Genomic DNA, 21723 nt, shown 5'->3' with positions numbered 1-21723 from the left:
TACACCCAGTTGACTTAACAGGACAACATTTGCTGGTGGACAACCAAACTGGTAAGAATGTCATGTCAAAACCCACCTTCGTGACACATACAAGCCATGGCCCAGCAGCTGAGTTTTAGATGGTGACCTCATTGCACAATCACATTTGCATTTTTGTTTAAAAAAATCTGTTCTGAGGAAAAATCTAGCCTGTAAATATTACCTATATCAGAAAAAGAAAGGATTTTTTTTTGTAGCTGAGTCTAATATTCCGAAAAGAAGAACAAAAGATAAGCCCTGGTGTCCTCATACAAATACTTCTTTCAGTTGTGGGAGATTAAAAAGTAATCCCTCGATTATTTCTTCTCATTTTCCTGGGATAACACATGCACAGATAAACACATGCTGTTTCAAAATCCTATTGGTTCCTGCCAGCCCAATATGTTACATTAGCTAGAAGCATTCTGGCGCGTGAAACACATTCTTGAAAACATGCACATCCATCAAGGAGCATCTGAAAGCAGAACTGGATGCTTCAAAAGAAGATGCATGTACCAACTGACAGAGGAAAATCTTTGTGGTCTTGTATGTTTGTGGTATAACTTGCTGGACGAGACTTGGCAATAGTTTTGACCTACTTGACACTTGCGGTTCAGATGTTCAAGTCTTTCTGACTTCAAGGTGTGCCTTCACTCTGTCAACTCATCCGACAGGTTAACAGCATTTGAAACATTGTTCAAACTGCTAACAACACCCAATTTATAGTTGGGGGGATCTTTCTAATAATAGGATTTTCTTGACATGCTTAAATACTAATTGTTCACACCTGTGATGACTGCATGCTGTTTTATCTCTTCTGACATGGAGAAGGGAGATCCTGGCTCCTGGAAGCTTAGTCAGAAATAAAGGGCATCTAGGAGGTGATAAGATCAGTGAAATAGGGTGGAGCAACAGAAATGAAGAAGGGAAACAAGGTGTCTGAAAATACTTGGAAACCAGCTTGCTGACTAGCCAAGAGTAGAAACAAGGCACTGCACAGGCTGTTCAGAAAAGCTGGCCTTTTATGTAGAGGATCCATGTGAGGAAGCAAACAAAAATTAAAAATTAAATAGAAAAATATCCTATCACTGTCCCTATCATGCTAAGATTTCAGGACTGGGGCTCTGGTCATACAATTTTTTCTTGAGATAAATCATAGAATCATAGAATCATTTAGGTTGGAAAAGACCTTTAAGATCATCAGGTCCAACCATTAACCTAACACTACCAAGTCCACCACTAAACCAATTAAGGCTAGACTAATGACTCAATCTAAAAGAAAAAAATAAGTGAATTAAAACATTCTGGAGTTCAGTGCTCCACCGTGGGCATAAAGGCAAAGGCTAATCGATTCGCTTGCACTTCTTTTCAGGAAGAGCCTACAGAGGAGCAATGTGAAGTCCCCAAACTTCTGAGGGGTTACACCACCACTTGAGTCTTTGCTTGTTGATCCACACACCATCAGACAAAGAGAAACAGACTTTCAACTGCATACGCAAGGCGCTGTTGTTTTCGGAGCTAACGCCCTGGCGGGACCCTTGTCTTCTAAAACACAGCTGTGTGCTGTATATAGTCCCCTGCTTTCCACAGCATCTTACCTTCCTCTGCCTACCTGCCTTTTGTCCTTTGGGAGAGCCCACAGAAATGCCTTCATGGCACCTCAGCGCTTGACACGGGGCACGGCGTGGCTGCAGCACGAGAGCGGGGCACGCAGCCGGGCTGCGGCAGGTGTTTGACCCGTACCACCGAAAGCGGCACCGCCGTGGGCCCCGGTCCCGGGTGTGCAGGGGAGCGAAGCCCGCGGCTGCCGCGGCGGGGGACACGGGCCCCACCGCGGCCCCGGCTCGCGAAGCCACGTCTCCTTCGCTCGGCGGCGGAGAGGCAGCTCGGCCGCTCTGGAGCTGCGGGGAGACCTCGGGGGTAAAACCTCCATGTCAGTAAATGCACAGTCGGAACGAGACACCCTCCTCATTTTGGCACACTTTTACTGTCATTGCTATTAGCATATACAATAACGAGTCCACTTATTTTTCCTTTTTAGCTATGCTCATAATTAAAACATTTATTTCATGAAATAAATAAGGCTCTCCGACCTCAGGAAGCGAACCCTTTCTTATCACCAACCCAAAATCTCTTATTTATTCCCCTGAGTGCCACCTGTACCAGGGACCAAACGCCCAGCGCAGCCAAGCGCCGCGGGCCTGCGCCCGGGGCCGGCCCGGAACCAAAGCCCCGGGAGCGCGTTTCCGCCCGAGCCGGTCCGCCGCCGCGGCGCTGGGTACGGGCGGCTGGGGGGGGCCGCAGCCATGGCTGACACTGCCGCACCGCCGCTCGCCGCTCCCGCTCCGGGGCTCCTGGCTGCCCCCGGCAGCAACCCGCTGTCCCGCAAGCTCAACAAGATCCTGGAGACTCGCCTGGACAACGACAAGGTGGGGCGGGCGGCGGCTGAGGGGGCCGGGCCGCGGCCGGGCCTCGGGGCCGGGCCTGGGCCTGCCCTGCGGGGAGCGCCCTGCGGGCAATCGGCCGGATGAGCCGTCAGAGGCTGCGAGCCCCGATAGGCTCCGAAATTGGGAAGCGAGCCCTGTCATACCCTCAGTTCCGCTGCGGAGTCGCAAGCTGACGTTTGCAGCGTTAATCAAAAATAAAATTAATTTCTGCTTCTCCGCTGACATGCCACGCACCTGTTCGTTCCCTCCGAATCGTAGGGAGGTTTGTACTGCTTAGCTTGGGGGGTATTTCTCAAACTTTTTCTGATTGATATGTTTTCTAGCTATGGATGGGTCATGCTTTAACCAAATGTAATCTTACAGATTTAAGCTATTCTAAAATAGTAGACAAAGTTGTGTGTTCTAATAGGAGAAGAAGAAAGACTCAGCAATTATTTTAGTTATTTACCAAGAGATCTGGAGTGTGTTTAGGTAGCTTTTTCTCTGAAACCATGTAGTAGGTTTTTCTTTTTTTTTAATAAGACCATGAACTTGGAACGGTTACAGACTATGTAATGCACTTCTTTGCAACTGTGTGGAAAGTTAAGCTCTTTTTTTATTTTCTAGGAAATGCTGGAAGCACTCAAGGCGCTCTCAACCTTTTTTGTCGAAAACAGTTTGCGCACCCGAAGAAACTTGCGTGGAGACATTGAACGACGAAGCTTAGCCATAAATGAAGAATTTGTCCACATATTCAAGCAAGTTAAAGAGGTAGCATTTTTACAGTGTGACTAGCTATCTTGCAAGAGTACTGCTATGTAATTTAACGTTTTAAAAAAGGAAAAAGGATGAAGAGAGATTTTGACTTTCTACGACAAATATACTTTTACAGTAAAATTGTTTCATCGTTTGTTTCATTTGATGAAAATCCTGCACAGAGAGAGGTGATGTTTCAAACATAAAAATCCCAAGTGAATGTTGATCTTTAGGGATGCATTCTCTCCATTGACTAACAGGGAGCCTAGAGCAACTATGTTCCTTGTAACTTGGGCATCTCATTTTGGTGGGATGAAGCTGGGCTTAGGCATGACATTTCTGATTTAAAACACAGTTACTGTTATTTGAACTTATTTAGGAGCTTGAGAGTATAAACGAAGATGTGCAGGCGATGAGCAGCTGCTGTGAAGATATGTCCAGTCGTTTGAAGGTAATATTTAAATAGATATGCTTCATGTATTTTTCCTTTTGAGGTGTGACTGCTTCTTGTAAAAGGATAAATAATTATTTTGGAAGATTAACAGCAACACAGAGATGTTTCCATAGTGTGTGTATTATGTTACTTTAGGATATTAATATGTTTCTTCTTACTTATTTAGAAAATGTGTTGAGGAAGTCATTTTAGTTTCTTCCAAATTGCAATTCAGAATGCAGCAATATACTTACTTTGAGAATAGCAATGTGATATCCATTTGTATGTGAGCAGAGAGAAAATATTTTATTAGATAGGCAGTGTGTGAGATTAAAGGGTTGATTACATTTGTGTATTTCCATTTAAAATTTGTGTGCTTTTCCCATTGATTACGTCCGAGTTATGTGTTCATATAAATACCTCAAGTATATTAATGAGAAAGTATCTTGTAATCCAAAGGGGGAGGCAGATCTGGTGTACCATCTTCATTCTATTGGCTTTGTTTCATAACATTGTCTCGCAATGCTGATACGCAACAAAAGCAATTCTGTTTCATATTAATCCTGAATCCGTAATATTCTAGAGGCATGTCCTAGTTTTGGCTGGGATAGAGTTAATTTTCTTCCTAGTAGCTGGCATGGTGTGATGTTTTGGATTTAGGATGAAAATAATGCTGGTAACACACTGATGCTTTAGTTGTTGCTAAGTAATGCTTACACTAGTCAAGGACTTTTGAGCTTCTCATGCCCTGCCAGTGAGAAGCTGGGAGGGGCACAGCCAGGACAGCTGACCCAAACTGGCCAAAGGGGTATTCCATGCCATATGACGTCATGCCCAGTATAGAAGCTGCAGGGGGTTGGCCGGGGGGCAGCAGTTGCTGCTTGGGGACTGGCTGGGCATCAGTCAGCAGGTGGTGAGCAATTGCATTGTGCATTGCTTGCTTTCTATATTGTTATTACTATTATATTGTTATTATTACTACTACTATTTTACTTTATTTCAATTATTAAACTGTTCTTATCTCAACCCGTAAGTTTTCTCACTTTTACTCTTCCGATTCTCTCCCCCATCCCATAGGGGCAGGGGGAGTGAGTGAGCAGCTGTGTGGTGCTTGGTTGCTGGCTAGGGTTAAACCACGATAGTGGGGGGAAAAAAAATTGTTTCATAATGCATTACTAAATCTGGCTTGGTTTTAGTGTACAAGTTCAATATTCAGAACAGTGATGAGTTTAAAAGGTTTATGGGTGCTGAAGTGTAGATGTTTTGCCAAACCAAATCTGTTCTGAATATATAGCGGATAAGTTATAGTATGTGAATGAGAATCCTTCACTAAAAAATCCTGTGGAAACAGTTGCGTTTTCCCCTCCTAATATGTGTGTGGGGATATTAGGTGTCCCCCTACTTAGATGAGTAGGTTTCATACTCATTGTATGTCATTCCTATAAGAATGCTTGCAGTTTGATGAACTTGTTCCAAAAGTGTCAGGGTACAGTGTAGCTCACTGCAGTACTTAATTTTCAATTTTGGAAGGCAATGAGTAATGCACCTCAGAGGTCTTGGATCTCTTTGAACACTGTTAATGTGGATGTATTCCCTACTGCAGTTCAGGAACAGTTTGATTAAACTCTTAGATGTGGAAATGAGTCAAGTGTCCATGCAGATTTTTGCTCTTTTCTGTCTTTAGATCATGAAGTGTAACTATCATCTATGATTTTTTTTTTTCCCCCCGCTCCCCAGAGTAGAGCCACCCTGCAGTGATTTCTTTTTCTGTTAAAGTCAGTAGGTAGTTTTGTTCTGTGCCCCACAGGAGGTTTTCTCTAGAGCCCTGTAGAGCTCGTAACTTCACTCAATTCAAGCCCTGTTTTCTTTGTCTGTATGAATGTAAAGTGAGTTAATAAGCTCATGAACTAGCACACAGTTGCCAAATACTGTGGTATTTTATCTGTAATAGGACATGAAGACTTGCTCAAGCTGAATAAGAAGACAAAAATGAAATAAGTAGAGCAAGTAGAAGATATAAAGAGGAGGATCTATAGCATATAAGGCAGAAAAGTGTGCTAAGAGAGAAGAACAAATACAAGATATGAAAGGGGCTATACATTGATAAGCCAAAAAGCTTTTTACCTTTTTTATTTCCTAAGTTTATAATACCATCCAATCCAAATAACCAGATACTGTCATATCTGATTTCAGGGTAGTGACTTGATAAAAGCAGCATCTGAAAGGGAGAGGAGGAGGCGGCAAGTGCTGGAATCGAACAAAACACACATGAAATTAATTGTTACTCTACCCTTAATTGGTTTAGTGGTGCACTTCGTACTGTTAGGTTAACGGTTGGACTGGATGGTCCTAAAGGTCTCTTCCAACCCAAACAATTCTATGATTCTATGAAAATGGAGTTGAAGGATAATGAAAGTTTTAATTAGTATATTGAGGTGGGGAGGAAGAGGAAAATATTTCTATTTTGGATCTGCAAGAAACATCAAATACCAATTTTCTGATTTTTCTGGCATGTCTGACTCTTTTCTGCCAGTTACCTTGTTTTGCTTAGATGTAAGCTCTTAACATTACATACATACAGTAATAACAGTATCTGGCATGTATTTGAATGCATGTAAATAAAAACTGGCTTCCTGATGTATCTAGCTAGATCCAGAAAAACTGCTTTTCCTTCCTTTCTGCTGTCCTACTGTTAGTATTTTTCTTGGCAATTAGTATCTCTGTCCAGAAAGTACTGGAAAGGAAGCAAATTTCTTCTTCTGTCTTTCTGCTTTATTAAAATCTGCAACTCTGAAGGAAGTGGGGTGCGGGAGAAAGTCTGGAATTAGTAGATTTCCATACTGAATAGTTCAGGTCCAGTCTTTTGTTGTAATAGTCTTTTTTTTTTTTTGTTAGGCTGAAGGATAGAAAATCATTATTATTTAAAAAAAAAAAGTTGAAAATACAAATACATTAAAAAATCTAAATATTATTATTTATACAAGATATAAAAAGCTTAAATTATTTTGGAACTACTAAATGTTCAGTAAATTCTGTTAAGCTTTTATTTAATTCTTGTGCTAGTGCATAATAGTTTCCTTTAGAAAATTCAGTAGCTGGTACCTCAGCGGTGCCCGCTGTCTATATCCATGGAACAGCTCAGGCTCTCTCTGATGACTGAAGTTGTACTTGAGTGGTTGCAGTCCTTTCACCTTTCAAAGAGTTCCTGTACCTTGACTGCTTTTCCATTGTAACTAATGTAGTGTGGCAGATAGAAAGGCTGAAAGGAATCCATGTGCGTATATACTTGCAGTAGACCTCTCACAGGTTTCAAGACTGATATCTTCATTTTGGCGAACACCGTAATTTAGACCTATTACAGTCTTGAAATTATTTATGCAGAATATCTTTAGAGCTCTTTCCCCTTCTTCACTTACAATATTATTCCATACTGAATGCATTTTGATTTTGGGGTTGTTTGTTTGTTTGGTTTTTTTTTTTGTAAAATCTTATTTTTCTGCCTAAAAGATCACTGGTGGTGTCCAGTGGGAAACCAGCAGTTCTGGATGTCTTTTGTCCCCTTGCTGAGGGATAAGTTTCTGAACTCTTTAAGTTCAGTTGCAGCAATCCCCTTAGTCGTGCAGCTGTTGGCTGTAGCAGAACTGTTTCTGCATGGATTCCCTTACATTGCCATCACTGAATGTTTAGGGCTGTGGTGGACTTCTTAAATGCATTGCACTTGGTCCTTACAGCCCTGTAAGCTACTTGGACTGTAGAGCTAAACTTGCTAAGACCAGCCCAGACAGCTGTATTCATGTTGTCTAAAATGGCTGGATGGACACTGGTACTGGGCAGTTCAGCATCCAGAGGAACTTGTTTCATTTTTCATTTTGTAGCAGCAAACAATTTACAGTTGATGGACAAACAAAATAATCGGAACTATTTCTAATATTTATAGAATGTTTTTGTATTACATATAAATAAAAAATAAACCATTTGTGAATATAAATGTATATAAAGATGAAAATATATATGGATAAGGATATTTATTTATTATTTATTAATTTATTATTTATCCCTGGAAGCATTCAAAAAATGGGTAGTCGTGGCACTTCGAGGCTTGGTTTAGTCTAGTCTACCCTTAATTGGTTTAGTGTGGACTTGGTAATGTTGGTTAATGGTTGGACTGGATGATCTTAAAGGTCTTTTCCAACATAAACGATTCTATGATTCTATGATTTTTTCATGCCTGAGAATAGGGAGAGTTAATAAATACTTATTTCAGAAAGTCCCTTTGTCTCACAGAGTAGACGCTTTAAACTGCTGATAGTCAGAAAGCTTCAAAAGTATTATATATTTGAAAGGTTGTGCAATACATTTGATATGTTTGTGTTTGTTTCACATACTTAATTATTCTAATTGTATTCTAGGCAGCAAAGGAACAAACCCAGGACTTGATAGTAAAAACCACCAAACTCCAAGCAGAAAAGTATGTATACCACTTTATTTATTTCTTGAAGACATGATAGTACTGATGCAATTTTCTTTTAGCTGGTTCTGCCACTCTTTTGTGTAATGACTTTGGGGTTTTTGTTGTTTTAATTTGTATTTTGTTCTTAAAACTGTCTGTGTTTGTAGCTCAATTGGAATAAAAATACAAACTCTTAGTTTATTACTAGAGGATACAAAAAGGTAAGAACATGTGTTAGTACTTGTCATAAAAATTGACCTTTTAGGGAAGAGAATCAGTTACAGTAGTAAAGCATGCTGTATATAGATGTGGTTTATCTAGTGTCAGTTGTTTTGTAACAGATACGGACCTACTCAGTGTCTCATTAGTTTCACAGGGTTCTTGTTAATGCTTCATATCCATTGGAAATCACGCTTGTTCAGGGACCGTATCTAGGAACAGAAAGTTGGATTATAGCCTACTCTGCCATATTTAAAGCTAACTGTGAAACACATTAAGTGCTGTTTAGTGAGCCTTATGTAGACCGTTTTTTCCCTTGGTTCTCCAACCTCTTGTGGAAGAAAGGATTTGTATTTTGCTTTTTTATTGATGGGAAGGGGATAATAGCCTACAACAGATTCAAGTGGTCTTTATCGTTTTTATGGCTAGGGCCTCTGGTTTTTACAGCTTTAGCCTTTGTCAGTGTAGAAGAATGAATCTCCTTGCTTTATGAGCTTTCTTCTGAAAATTATATACAGTTCACTGGAGATTAGAAATAATTATTTCCAGTGATAAGTTTCTAGTAGAAATTATGACTTTGGATAGCTCCAGGTGCACTTCCAAAATCAGTAGGTTCATGTTGTGGACTTTGGTAGGAAGTGGATTATGTCCTGTGAGAGTCTGAATGTGAGGTTAGAGTGTAATCTGTACATATTTTAAAAGTTGAATTCAGAATAACTGCATAAAATACAGTACTGGTTCATATAAAATGAAGGATTTGGCAAAGTCACGGTTTAAGTAAGTGAGCAGAAGTCAGGTCTTAGAAAATTTGTTATTTTAAATAAGAGTATGTGAAGTAGTAGGACCAAGAATTGGTCATCTGTTTTCCGTATTCTCAGGAAAAGGGAAGCTGCTTTGATTCCTTGTTCTGAAGCAGAATGGAAGATACCAAGACCAATCCCAAGTGATTTATGTCTAATTGGCCTTGAATTCCATTAAAGGAGATTATGCAGACGGTACATCAGTATTTCTACAATATAGTCCTTACTGTCACAATAGTTTTGCTTAAAAGACTTTCTGCTAATTCCTTTAAGACACAGAACATCCCCCTAGTGTGAGGGAGAAAAAAGGTTTGGGAAATAGCCTATCCTTCTAAGGGTCTGACCTTAGAGTGCACATGTAGGAAAAAGTTCCCTTTCGAAAGGCTGTTTTGTAAGTTTACCATGAAGTACCCACTAGCAGAAGCCAAACAGTACTTGTGATCTTACAATATGATGGTTATGGAAGATTCATAGTGCCATTTATTAACAAAGTTAACTTTTTTCCTGGCTAAACTTAAGAAAAATTTAAGCAAACGCTGCAATGGGAAGGCTGGTTTGTTCTGCATGGGACATTTGAGTCATCTTTTATTTGACTTATTAAATGACTGTCCTGATGCATCTCTTTGGTTTACAACAGGCACATGAAGAGGCATTGGCTACCTAATGTTAGGGGTTTCTTGAAAAGCTGAAATCTTGCCTGCAGTCAGAAAAAAGACAGGTCTTAAATTGCTGATTCCTTCAACTTAACAGGTGACATTTCTTAGCCAACGAAGGAGTAAATGGTGAAACTGGGAGGTGTGTCTTCTCTGTCTTCTGAGGGTTGTCCTAAAAATGCTGTCTGGTTAAAATGCAGAGATGAAAGCTGGACCCATTCAAAAAGAAGGCGGTTGAAACAGTGACTCTAAAGCAAGAACAGTCAGTCTAGAACAAAGTAGTAATTGCTGACCGTACTGGTTTTTAGAGTTCTTCCTATAAAAAGATGTCTCTCTTCTTACTATGAAAGTTACAGGAGTCTCCAGATTTCAGCAATCTCAAATTTCCGTTTCTACTCTCTGTAGTCCCACCAGCTGTTTATTTTATGATAGGCATTTCAAAAGAAAACATGCCTAGAAGTTTCTTGAAGTTTAGGATAATGGGAATTTGTATTCAAATAGCATCAGTACAGTAGAATTTTTGGTGTATTTTTTTAGTTTAACATGAACATATATTTTAAAAAACAAATTCCATTTTATGTACCACAGAATTTGAGTTAAGTTCTTAAATCAGTGTTGAGGAATGGTATGTTTTTAAACATTATCCTGAAAAACAGAAATCAATTATGTTCTTCCTTTTCAGATTAGTTATGTTCTTCTTTTTCACAGTGATAGTTACTGAACATTTTGTAATAGCAGAGGTAATACATTCAGCCCTTTTCCTGAACCAGTTGTTTACACTGTCCTTACGGAAGTTATTTTGACTCTGCCCTTCTCAGTGAGCACTACATTAAGTCCTCATCTATTTTCATGTTTTGTAGCCATTTTTAAAAAATAACTTCAGAAATTATTTTGATTTGCAGTAAATGATTTGTCATACTAGCTGTTGGTCAATAAAAAGGTCTTCTATTATGCTTAGCTTTTATCTGATTTACTTCAGCTGACCATGTTCTCATAGGAGGAAAATGTTATGATTTGATTCAGTGTTCTAAAACTGAAGGGAGACAGTAAACTTCCAGATGCATTTCATGTGTTTATGGTAATTAGGGATTTACCTTTTAAAAAATATTTAATTTTTGTATTTGAGTGAAATTTTAGGCAACATGGGCCTCTGTCTTCACTCATAATATGATGAAGATAGAAAGTTACTTAGGCAAATAACTGAGTATTTCACAGCTTCCCTTCATTTTCTAAGAATACATGTTAGCTCTGGCTTTGATCTAAGATGTCTAGTTGTCTTTCTGTAATAGTCTTAAGACTGTTTTCAGTAAATGACAGGTGGAATCTCTGGGCTGGTCAGTTATTGTGGAAAATAATTTTTTTCAAAAGCTGTTATAGTTAGTATGAAGTTTAAAGCGAACTGCAATTGAACAAAGTGATCACTTCAGAAGCAGAGAAAGAAGTCAGTAGCCAAAGTCTTTTTAATTGGAGATGTAACTTTATTCCCCTAGCTATACAAAGCAAATAAAGGAAAGATTGAAATAGTAAGTGAACTATTTTCTTAGATTGCAACATTTTTTGACCTTGCAAATGTAAATATCTCTTCAGAAATTTTTTCCCTATGTGGCATTTGAACCTGTGTAGTGGTTTTTTTAATCAAGAACTGCATGATAGCAGTAGTGGATAAAGTTTCCCGAAGATGTAGGGTGGCCACGGGAACTTGAGTGTGAGGATGAACATTTTAAGTAAGAATGCTTGTTCATGCTTTCATCCTTGCGTGTATGCTTTCTCTTCTGCGGTACTTGCGAGGGGATGGCTGTCTCAGTGGTTCTGTGCAGGTACTAGGTTTATTATAGTAATTAGTTTTTGCTTTCCATTATCACCTATATAATTAAGTGTAGTTCAAGATGATTTTCAGTTTTCTAAGTTTCTTAACTGAACTCCTTGTTGGTCATGCTAGTCTCTCAAATTTGTGGTTTGAAGGTATAGTGGTCCATTTGCAGTATCCTACAGGTAATCTTGATAAGCTATTTGGGACTTCCTGTGTTGGTAAAATGTGTAATTTAAGACATTTGGTTAAATAAAAAATAAGACGTTCATCTCTGAAGTTAAAACTGCTGCATTCTCAGGTGGTTGCTTCGCAGCATTGTTTTTCTTGTAATTTTGTGAGCTTTAGACCCAGTTTGGCATAAATGCTAAATAGAATGTGTTACTTCATGTAACAAATTTATAAAGTAATCTTCCATTAATACAATTGCATTTTTATAGTTCTAAATATGTCAGAATTGGTGCATTTCTTTGGTCAATTAGGTTGCTTGTTCTAAATCTGTTTTCTCTGTAAAGACTAGTTAAAAACTGTACTGTACATTAGAAGCAGAACAGTTTTCTTTCACATTATTTAAGTTATGGAATCTGCTTAACATAGGAACTAGGGTTTTCTTTTTTCCTCTTCTCAAAACTGGGACTTATCATAACTTCATAGAACCATGTAGTGTGAAATAAAGTAGTCCAAACTGTTCAACCCATTTCTCTATAACATGAGGTTAATTTATTGCTGTTCAGTAATGTAGAGTCTTAAATAGAATGTTTGTTGTAATGTGTTTCACAACAAACTTTGATAATAAAGAAGAACTGAGGTAGTGACTTTAGACAATTTCTGTGAATTGTTAAAAATCCACTTCTTCAATATTTTCACTGGATTTTTATACATTTAATTGAGCACACTAATACTGCTTTCAGGTTGCATTAGGCTTTTTATGTATAGTAATGAGGAGATTAGTTTGTTTACAAACAACATCTGCTGCATTTTAAAATACGTGGATTTGTTTATTGCCATTGCTAATAGGCTGACAGAAAAAGGATCTTGCTCCTTGAAGTGAGATTTTAATAAATGCTTTCTGTGACTTGTCAGTTCTCTTGTTGTACCTGAGTTTGGTTCTTTTTTCCTTTGTGCGAAGCTAAAAATGTACTTGCAATATTAAACTGCTTCACCTTGCATTGGGAACAAGTGTCCTGGAGTTCAGTACATTTCCCAAATCAGAGAAATAACAGCACAGTTCTAAAATACTGTATGCAGAATGCCAGAAGCCTGGCTTCATAGTAGTTCTACCAGCCACTTAATGGTGAGGTATTACGCAAGACTGTTTTTGAGGTTAGCCACAAATGACAGTCGTGGATCTAACAATTGAAGAAAGAGACCAGAGGGTAATAGTTACAATATTAATTCTTATAAAATTAAATAAGAGCAATTATGTGAGTGTATGTATATGCACAGGGAGATCACAGAAAATAAGCCTGCAGAAATAGAAAATTGGTGAGAGTCCGAAGTAGTTTTCTGGAAATAAAGATGACCGTACTCTGAAAACTGTATGAAAGAATGGAAACGGAAATGGCTCAGATATTTTTTTTGAGTCATGCTAATGTTTCAGAGCTTTCATTGAGATTATTCACTTAAACACCTTTACACATTATCTTGTTGTGCTAGTTTCTATTAATTGTGTTCTTAAACAGAGCAAAATGTGTGTTTTGATGTCAGAGTCCTTATTAGTTATGTTCATTCCAGAAAATCAGTTTCTGTAGCACTAGGATTGTCTCACTTTTAAAAAATACAGTTAAATATGATTCCCAAACATATTTTGGAATGCAGCAGTGGATACTTCAATTCATTTTAAGTGAATGACATTCAGACTTGCTCTTTATTTAAATTCAGCACAGTTCTTGGAGTTCAATGAATGATTTCACTGTCACCTCTGTGCTCAATACAAGGTCAAAAGTCTTACGAAAAATGTTTCTTAGTGAATATCTGCTGCTTCAGTAGTGCTACGCTGCGGGTCTCTCATGCTTGTCTCTTGGTCGTGCTTTTTTCATTTTCTTTTTAAAAAAATATCTTTTTCGTCATAGTCAATTTGGAAATGATGCAGGAAGTTCAGGAGTATTTGTAGCAGGTTAGAGAGGTTTGCTTTCATCAACGTATGCTGAGAAAAGTGGTGATCTGGTGGTTTGCACTGATGAGATGTATTTCACGTCTTGACCTTTTGAAAGTTGTAATTACATTTATTCCTGTGAATAAGCTTCATGAGAAAAAGCAGTGATTGCCTAAACTGAATTATAATTTGATGTGGGGGAGAGTGAAGGCTTGAAATACTGAGGCTGATTTTCCTTCCTGATTTGTACCAAAGTAAAGCATAGGTAACGGGGCATATAACATAGGAATCAAAACAGCTGAAATGGATCTGAAGGAAAAAAACCCTAATTTGTCATATCCTAGCCACGACCAACAGAGGAAGTGCAAAGCCTTATTTCCTGCCAGCTTTTCTACCTGGCAAAAACATACTCTGAGGCATGAAGTACTCTCTTGATCAATATGAAATGAGGCATGGTCTTACAGGTTGAGAAACATTCATGAGAAGTGCAGAATCAGTTACATGATACCATTCCTGACTGATCTTTGTCTAATCTGCTCTTAGAAGAAAAGCCCACGAACAGAGAGCCCGTGGTCTTCCCTGGAAATTTATTTTGGTTCTTTATTGTTTTCCTACTACCTGATTTAGCTCTCCTTTTGCTGCTGGTTGAGCTCATTTGTTCTGATCTTCCAGGTGGATGTGGAGAACAGTGTGTTATTGTCATGTCTTTGGCAACATTTTTGAATTAGGTGGCAAATTTGAAGCTAGACTAAGCAGTCGTCTTTCAGATGTCTTTATATCAGATTGTATAAAAGATATGCTGAAGATATCAGTCTGTTCGGTACAATAATATCAAGTAGTTCACCTCTACAAGATGGAAAAGAATCTATTAACTGGAAATAAACTCCTTTTTAATGTAATCTCTGTTCACAAGTTAGGAACCATATCTTGTATCTTAACCATTGCTAAACACTGATTTACCTGGTAAGTGTATATATCACATGATTCCTGTGAAGTTTTGCATGTGAAAATCGCTTTTCCGGACTATTCTGTAGATAGATACCAAGGATGTTTATAGAAAGCGTGATTGGTATGTAAGTAGAAAATTATTAAATTCTATGAATTTATTTACAGTATATAAGCTTTTTTATTCTAGTGTTTAGTAATCTGTTTGGCAACGTTTGAATCATTTCAGTGCAATTAGTATCATCTGTTGCTAAATTTTTGATTTAGCCTTTTTCATTTTTACCTATTTATTTTTAGAGCAGAATGTATTATACGGCAGGGCTGCAGCATTGCAGGCTAGCTGTCTTTAGATAGGGATTACAGATGGGAGAAACCTTCTAAGTTCAAGTCCACTCTCCTGCTGCTAGCTATCATTTGCATGATGACTTTCATAAACTCATCAACTGTTCGACATATAACTAGTTAATTATTTCTGCATTTTTTATATGTTGCTGTTCTTGGAACACTGACCTCAAAAGCTTGTTTTTTCCAGTAAAAGTCTTTCCCTAATTTCCAACCTAATTCTTGGATATAAATTGGCTGGTTTCTCATCTTGTCCTTTGACTTATGAGCTTGCATCATCTCCTCTCATAAATTAGGTCCTCCATTCCCATGATTATACTGCTAGCTCTGGTCTAATGGGAGTCCATTGTTCTTGAACACAGATGATCAGGATTGCGACCTGTTTTCCAGACGAGGTCTTACTAAAACCTTCTATAATCTTACTGCTATTTTCCTGTATCCTGGGAATGTTAGACAATTCACTATGATTTTCTGTGCCTTCCTGTTTTTTAATTAAGGAGAAAATTTTGTAATTATATTCTCTGATGGAATTGGTCACTGAATACCTTCTCACAGTATTTCAGTTCTTTAATAAAAGATGTGTTTGACAGAGAAAATGTAGAATAAAAACATTTGTTCTCAGCATTTATAAATGCATTTTTGCACGTGGTACTTATTCTAAAAAACGGTTTCCTAACACTTGTGTGTAGATGTTTTGTTATAAAGTCTTGTATATTGCTTTCCATAAAAACCATCACAGAAAAATGATTTTTCCAGCTGCTGCTGGAAAGCATTTGTACATGTTTGTATTTATGAGTTAGAAATACTCTGTGGTTTTGAGGCTTTAAAAGTGTGTTGAATCCTCAGTACCACAAATTGAAAATAATTTCAGAACATACTGCTATGACTTGTTCTAGGTAGAGGAAGCTAGCAGACTTTTATGTTGTACTTGGTGGCAAGATAAAATTAAACTTTGGAAAAGCCTGTTTCTCCTCCGCCTCATTTTTTGGGCTGTCTAGGTGATAATCCTAACAAATAGTGCGCATTTGTATTTGGTTCAAGGGAAAAGTGCATGAAGTGCATAGTTTTCCCAGCCTTTTGAGTTCTCTTGCAAAAGAATTCTGTCTCCCTGGCAACGATTAAAACTGGGGAAATTGCTCTTTGTTGGAGTCCCGTCCCCGCCCAAGCTCCAAAGTCTACCAGCACTTGGCACTTCCCCCTTTGCATCCGTGCTGCGTTCCCATGATCTGTTAGTTTTGTTCCTTTATGCAAGGATAACTTTTGTAAAAGGAAAAAAAAAGAAGCTTTGGGATAACAGCACAGTGTGGCCTTTCCTCTACTGTGCTGCACTTGCTTAGAACATAGTTTAGAAATAATTATGTTTACAGAAAGGCCAGTGGGTCTTGAAATGTCCAAATGTGCACAGGTACTGATAGTTGTGGGTTATATGTAAGATGGCCTTACTCTAGCTTTTGTTGTTACCTGCATTGTGTTTTGCATAGCACTTATTGCAGTGAAATAATTATAGCAAACTTGAGTGATATTTTAATCCATTTCCCTGGTTTAATAAGATTGATTAAATTCTAGTTAAATATCTGTTAGCTTATGTCTGAGGAAAAATATATATATATATAAAAAAAAATTAAATACCTATGCAACTGCATTGGTCTCATTAATACTGTATACTGCCAGATAGATGTCAAGGGTACGTAGCACTTTACATGTGTTGTTCCTGATCCATCATCTAGGATATAGGATCTCTTTCTCATGCAGATTGATAACCAAGGCAACTTTCATAGCCAGCATAAGCAGAGGTGGCTAACCTGGGTTTTGAAACTGAATAGCTTGTTGAAATCCCATGTCCTTTGTAAAGAGATGAAAAGAAATAGCTTTATCAAAATTCAGACGCGTGCTTTTAGGTTTAGAATAGATGTTTCTCACCACTTCTGAATCCCTATCTTGAGAAAGATAGATGAAACATTGCTGCCACCTTGAGGCTGTTGTTTTGTATTTACATTGTGGAACTTTTAACTTGCAAGGATGCTACAGTTTAATATATTGACTCTGTTTTATAAAAGTTAATTATTAGGAGTGTGCACAGTGGGTCAGTGAGCAGTTACAGCAGGTGTTAGCCAAAGACACAGCCAGGGATGGGAATGGCTTTAAGGCACAATGTTTGATTGAGCCTTGTTCTCTGTAGCAGCAAAAAAGGAATGGAGGACTGTGCAGACCGAGGACTTACTTGCAGGAGGAGAGAGGTTGAGTAGTGAGGTCTTCTGCCATTGTTCATTTTTATAACCCCAGGAGTAAAGGGTGCACAGAATTCCAGTGCGGACTAACAAGCATGCTGTTTGTACAGTTCCTGACTCTGGTCCTTGTTCTTTGAAAGTCTACAACCCTAGTTCCAACAAATCTGCAAAGCAAACTGAAAAAAAACCTGTTATGCCTGGTATATTGCACTTCTTAAAATCAGACTTCCCCCTGCCAGTTTGATGAAAGTGTACATTCAAAAAATTTGAAGAGCAGGATGTAATAGTAAATGGAGATCTTCTGTAAAAGCACTTAACAGTTTATACACTCAGGAGATATACAAGTTCAAAGAACAGAAAAGTTTCTCAACATCTGGTCTGCTCCTGTTTATGGGAGATCTTGTTTCAGTTGAAACCACAGAAGATGTTGCATTTGCTTTCTCCAGTCCCTTTCCTACCTTCCTCCTTCTCCCTGAAGGGAGGGGTAATGCAGTGTAAGTCTTTTCAGCTTTGTGGTTTTATATTAAATTGAGATTTCCATCACAAGAGGAGAGACTCAGAGCAACTATTAAATAAAGTTGATTCACTAAATTACATTGTCTGTTGTTTCAACCAAATACAACGATGGTGACATTGATGGATTAGGCTTCCTCGGCACAATGGCATGGAACTGGAATGTGCTGTTCAAAGCACCATCACTGGGTGAAATTTTAAGTGTCCTTGCCTGATTTTCAATTTGAGTAGCTATGTCATATGCCTCTAGGTTTTTGGAGGCGTTGAGAGGGGAGGGTCTTAATATTTATTTTTATTATTATTATTATTATTATTTGTTGTAACTGACTATGGAAATGAGCTCTTTTTATACTCCAGAAGAGTTGTGAAGTGTAGTTTTCATGAGCAGTTTCATAGCAGCAGTGAACTAAGTAGATATTGCCCCCTTGCCTCTGGCAGCTCGCTGTGCTTGCACTCTCCTTAGTACACGGGGTGTGCCTGTACAGAACTTAGTACCCCACAGTCCCTTAGTACAGGCCTGTGGTAAGCTGAATTAGAGAGTACATATAACCTCCACCCCCAAAAAATAAATAAAATAAAGACTTGTTTTTTTCCTGCCAGATTTGTTCCCTGATCTGATTCACTACATGATAGTACAAACAATGGTTCTGCCACAGTGGAAAGGGCAGTACAGGGCAGGGATGAGAAGGGATGGCTGAGGCAGCCTAAACAGCATGGCTCAGGCATTGCTGCAATGATGGAATATATTACTACAAAGCAGACCTGATCCATCTTTCATCTGTGTTGTGAGAATGACGTAGTTATTATCATCAGAAATTCTCTCACAAGCCTAATATTTAGTTAAAAATACTCTTTTCTTAGTATCCTCCTGTCTGTTAATTCTTGTGAGTAAGTTTTGTAGATGGCTTCTCTTGTTTTTTTTTTTTTTTTTTGTCTCTGTCTCCAGCTGAAGTTACACCATGGCTTCCTCTCTTCAGATTTTATCGCTTGATCTTCCTGCTGAAAAATTACTGAATGTGTTCAAAATGGTATTCTTCTATTCTCCTTCCACTGTGTTGAGGTCTACCACACTTCTGTGTCAGAAAAGCATACCAGTGGGGCTGGAAAACAGTGCCAGGTCTGTTTAGGTTTGAAGATAGTCTTGCATGTCCTCACCCTGATATGAGAGATTTAGATAAATTTATTCAAAGAGAAGATGGGGCAACTTCCATCCCTTCAGACCCATCACCTCACACGTCTCCCCTCTCTGTCCCCAGAATCTTTTGGTACTTTCCATTCTGTTCTAAATCTTTCCTGTGCCCCATTCCTTGTGCTAGAAAACTGACTTCACCTCCTTGCCAAACCATCATGATGCTTATCTATCTCTTTCCTGTCTTCCAAACACATTTCCCTTCTTCCTGTACCTGCATTTTCTTGTTTCCAAGCTGTGTATACACTCTTGAGCCCTCCCTTTTCAGACATCTTCCCTATTCTTCCTCACTTGCATTGAGCTACCACCAGATTGCTTGGAAAGTGCTATAATTTTTCAAGGATGCATCTGCTGTCATTGCCTGTTTAGTTGGCCAAAATTATCCTCCCATCACTCCTGTTCCTTCCCTGAGAAAGATTCAGCATCATGGAGACCCTGCATTTGCAATTGCAGTTGTAGAGTTTACTTAGAGAAAATAAAATAGACAGTTGGGTTTTAGGCATTGCAAAACTGTGCACGTAAAAGCAAAATGACCACATCTGTATAGGACCCTGGGGAAACCTGACTTACCAGTTAGAGGTGTGGTATTAAAGCGTATGAGGTTTTTGTTTTCCTTTTTGCTTTGGTATCTTCTGTGTAACTTACAAGTACTGGGTTGCTTTCCCCTTTGTTTTTCATAAATTTTACTGCTGAAATACTGTTGGATTTTATATCCCCTTCCTTCTCACTGTTCAGTATGATAAAGCACTAACAATTGCGAAACATTTCATCTGGTCTTTAAAAGAGTTTGTGGAACAGCAGGATGGGAAGGCCATCCCTGTCTACAGAAGAGAAGCCAGTTTTCTGTGCTTCTTACAGCTGAATGCAGTCCAGACACTAGTTGGGTAGTAGGGAAGTGGTAAATAAGTAAGTAAAAGCTTAATTTTCAAGCTTTGGTCTTGCAAGGAAATTTAATTGTTGCAGTCAGTATTAGAAGTGTACTTGCCTGTCTTACCACCCTATAATAACACTGTATTTATCCTGCAGGAATTACATTGGAAGCTGAAGTGGTCTTAAAGTAATGGAGCCTTGTTCTTCTACAAATAACTAAGTAGTGTCTTCTCAATGTCCTGAAAAAGTAGTCCTTATTTCCTAGAATGCTGTGTGCTCAAACCACAGCTTGAGCAATTTTTCTGTTGCTACAGGAATTCCAGTCTCTTCCTGTGGAATAAAACTATATTCATTTGGGTCCTTCTTTGGGTGTAAGGTGTGTGTAACAAAACGTGTGCAAAAAGATGCTGCCCACGAGATGGCGTTTGCATATTACATCCCTGCTGTGTTTATTTCAGGAAGGGTAATCAAAGAGAGAATTAGCCATTACATTTTGATTGCTTGTGAGATTCGTAAATTTGTATCCCAACTGTATGTTGGTAAAAAGAAAAGGATCTGTTCTACAGAAAAGTAGATTAATCTAATGATCATTTTCTCATTTTGGGTGGTACAGTTTTTTGTGTCTTGGAAAACATGAGCTGCAACCCCGTTCTTTCCTTGATGAATTTGAAAGGAAATAACTGCAAGCATTGCAGCTGTACAAGCACAAAGTGTCTGGATTACATAACTTGTGATACAAAGGCTAAAGGAATATTTTTTTTAAAAACTTCGTAGTTTTCAAATGTGCTAACTTTCTTTGTATTGTCTTTACTCAGTAATCTATGTAAGCTTAATAGAAAGTTGTATGTGAAGATGCAACTCAAGTGTTTGATGGCAAGAATGTACTATTAGAATTTAATAACAGCAGTTTCTAATGATAATTATATTTCAGAAAGTATGAATATGCAAAATAAATCTGAGATAAGCATAAAAAGATAATGTCCTCTTCACTTTGCTTTGTTACAGTCAGAGACTAGAAATGAAAGCACAAGTTGCAGACGCATTCATAGCAAAATTCCAACTGACACCAGATGAAATGAACCTCCTTCGAGGCACGAAAGATGAACCAATTACTGAGGTAGCTCAATGAACATTAAAAGCTTTGCCCTGAACTAAAATGTAGAAGCGTCCTAGCTGAATTGTACATGAGATCTTATTATCAGTTTGTAATTTAATTTTTTATGGAGGAATGTACCTTTTAACAGAATAGCGAATTTCTGTTGAGTTTGAAATGTGTGATGAAAGATTCATGTAATAAGAAAGAAAATCAGCATTAAATTCTAGTTTGTATAATGAGTTTGAGGGGCAAATGAGCTATCGTGTGGTTCTACACTTCAAAAAGACCTTTATGAATCCTGAATTTTCAGTGAAGATGCTTTAAAACTTCATCACACTCAAATAAAGCAAATGAGAAATTTGCAGCACTTCAGCAATATGTAGGACTACTCTTGTGCATATGTGTGTGCATTTTGCAACTGCATATATATAGGTATTCAGTGACTTGAAACGATACAAGTTGAGACTTTCCCTCATTATTAATTGGTTGATGAAAATACTAGGTGCTGATTTACTTTTAGCTACCTTCCAAAACAAGTTTTTGAATATGTTTATGGTTTGAATAAGAAGGCACATTGTTCTGCAGTAAAAGCAAAATGAATAATGAGAGAATTGAGTACTCATAATAGATTTTTATTATTGTAGTTGCATAGAAATCTTCACTTAAATGTAGGCTACCTGCTGAGACATACTATCTTGTTTCCACAGGCATCCTGTTTGCAGTTAAAGCATTATTAAAGACATGGAACAGATAACTATAAACAGTGCTAATGAAAGCATAGATGGAACGTGCTAAATGATTGTGCACTTGAGTAATTCTGTATGCTTTTGTACCAACTATTACTGTGAAAGAACATTAAGGTTTCTAAAAAGCACATGTTGCA

General features: G+C 38.1%; 1 protein-coding gene across 2 annotated transcripts in view; it reads left to right on the top strand.

The window, feature by feature from the left end:
- The first annotated feature begins 2324 nt into the window (after nucleotides 1-2324).
- COG6 (component of oligomeric golgi complex 6) overlaps nucleotides 2325-21723 on the top strand; it is a 61013-nt gene continuing 41614 nt past the window's right edge. The window contains exons 1-5 of one of the 2 annotated variants that reach the window (XM_075722260.1): nucleotides 2325-2447; nucleotides 3072-3215; nucleotides 3580-3651; nucleotides 8043-8101; nucleotides 20750-20861. In XM_075722260.1, coding sequence (XP_075578375.1) covers nucleotides 2325-2447; nucleotides 3072-3215; nucleotides 3580-3651; nucleotides 8043-8101; nucleotides 20750-20861 — 510 coding nt within the window. Of the gene's footprint in view, nucleotides 2448-2560; nucleotides 2728-3071; nucleotides 3216-3579; nucleotides 3652-8042; nucleotides 8102-20749; nucleotides 20862-21723 lie in introns of those variants that run through there. The other variant, XM_075722266.1, reaches the window with a different exon arrangement.

Source organism: Pelecanus crispus, chromosome 1, assembly GCF_030463565.1.
Source record: "Pelecanus crispus isolate bPelCri1 chromosome 1, bPelCri1.pri, whole genome shotgun sequence".
Classification (NCBI taxonomy): domain Eukaryota; kingdom Metazoa; phylum Chordata; class Aves; order Pelecaniformes; family Pelecanidae; genus Pelecanus; species Pelecanus crispus.
Note: the sequence above shows the minus strand (reverse complement) of the source record. Positions and strands in the feature narration are given on the sequence as shown.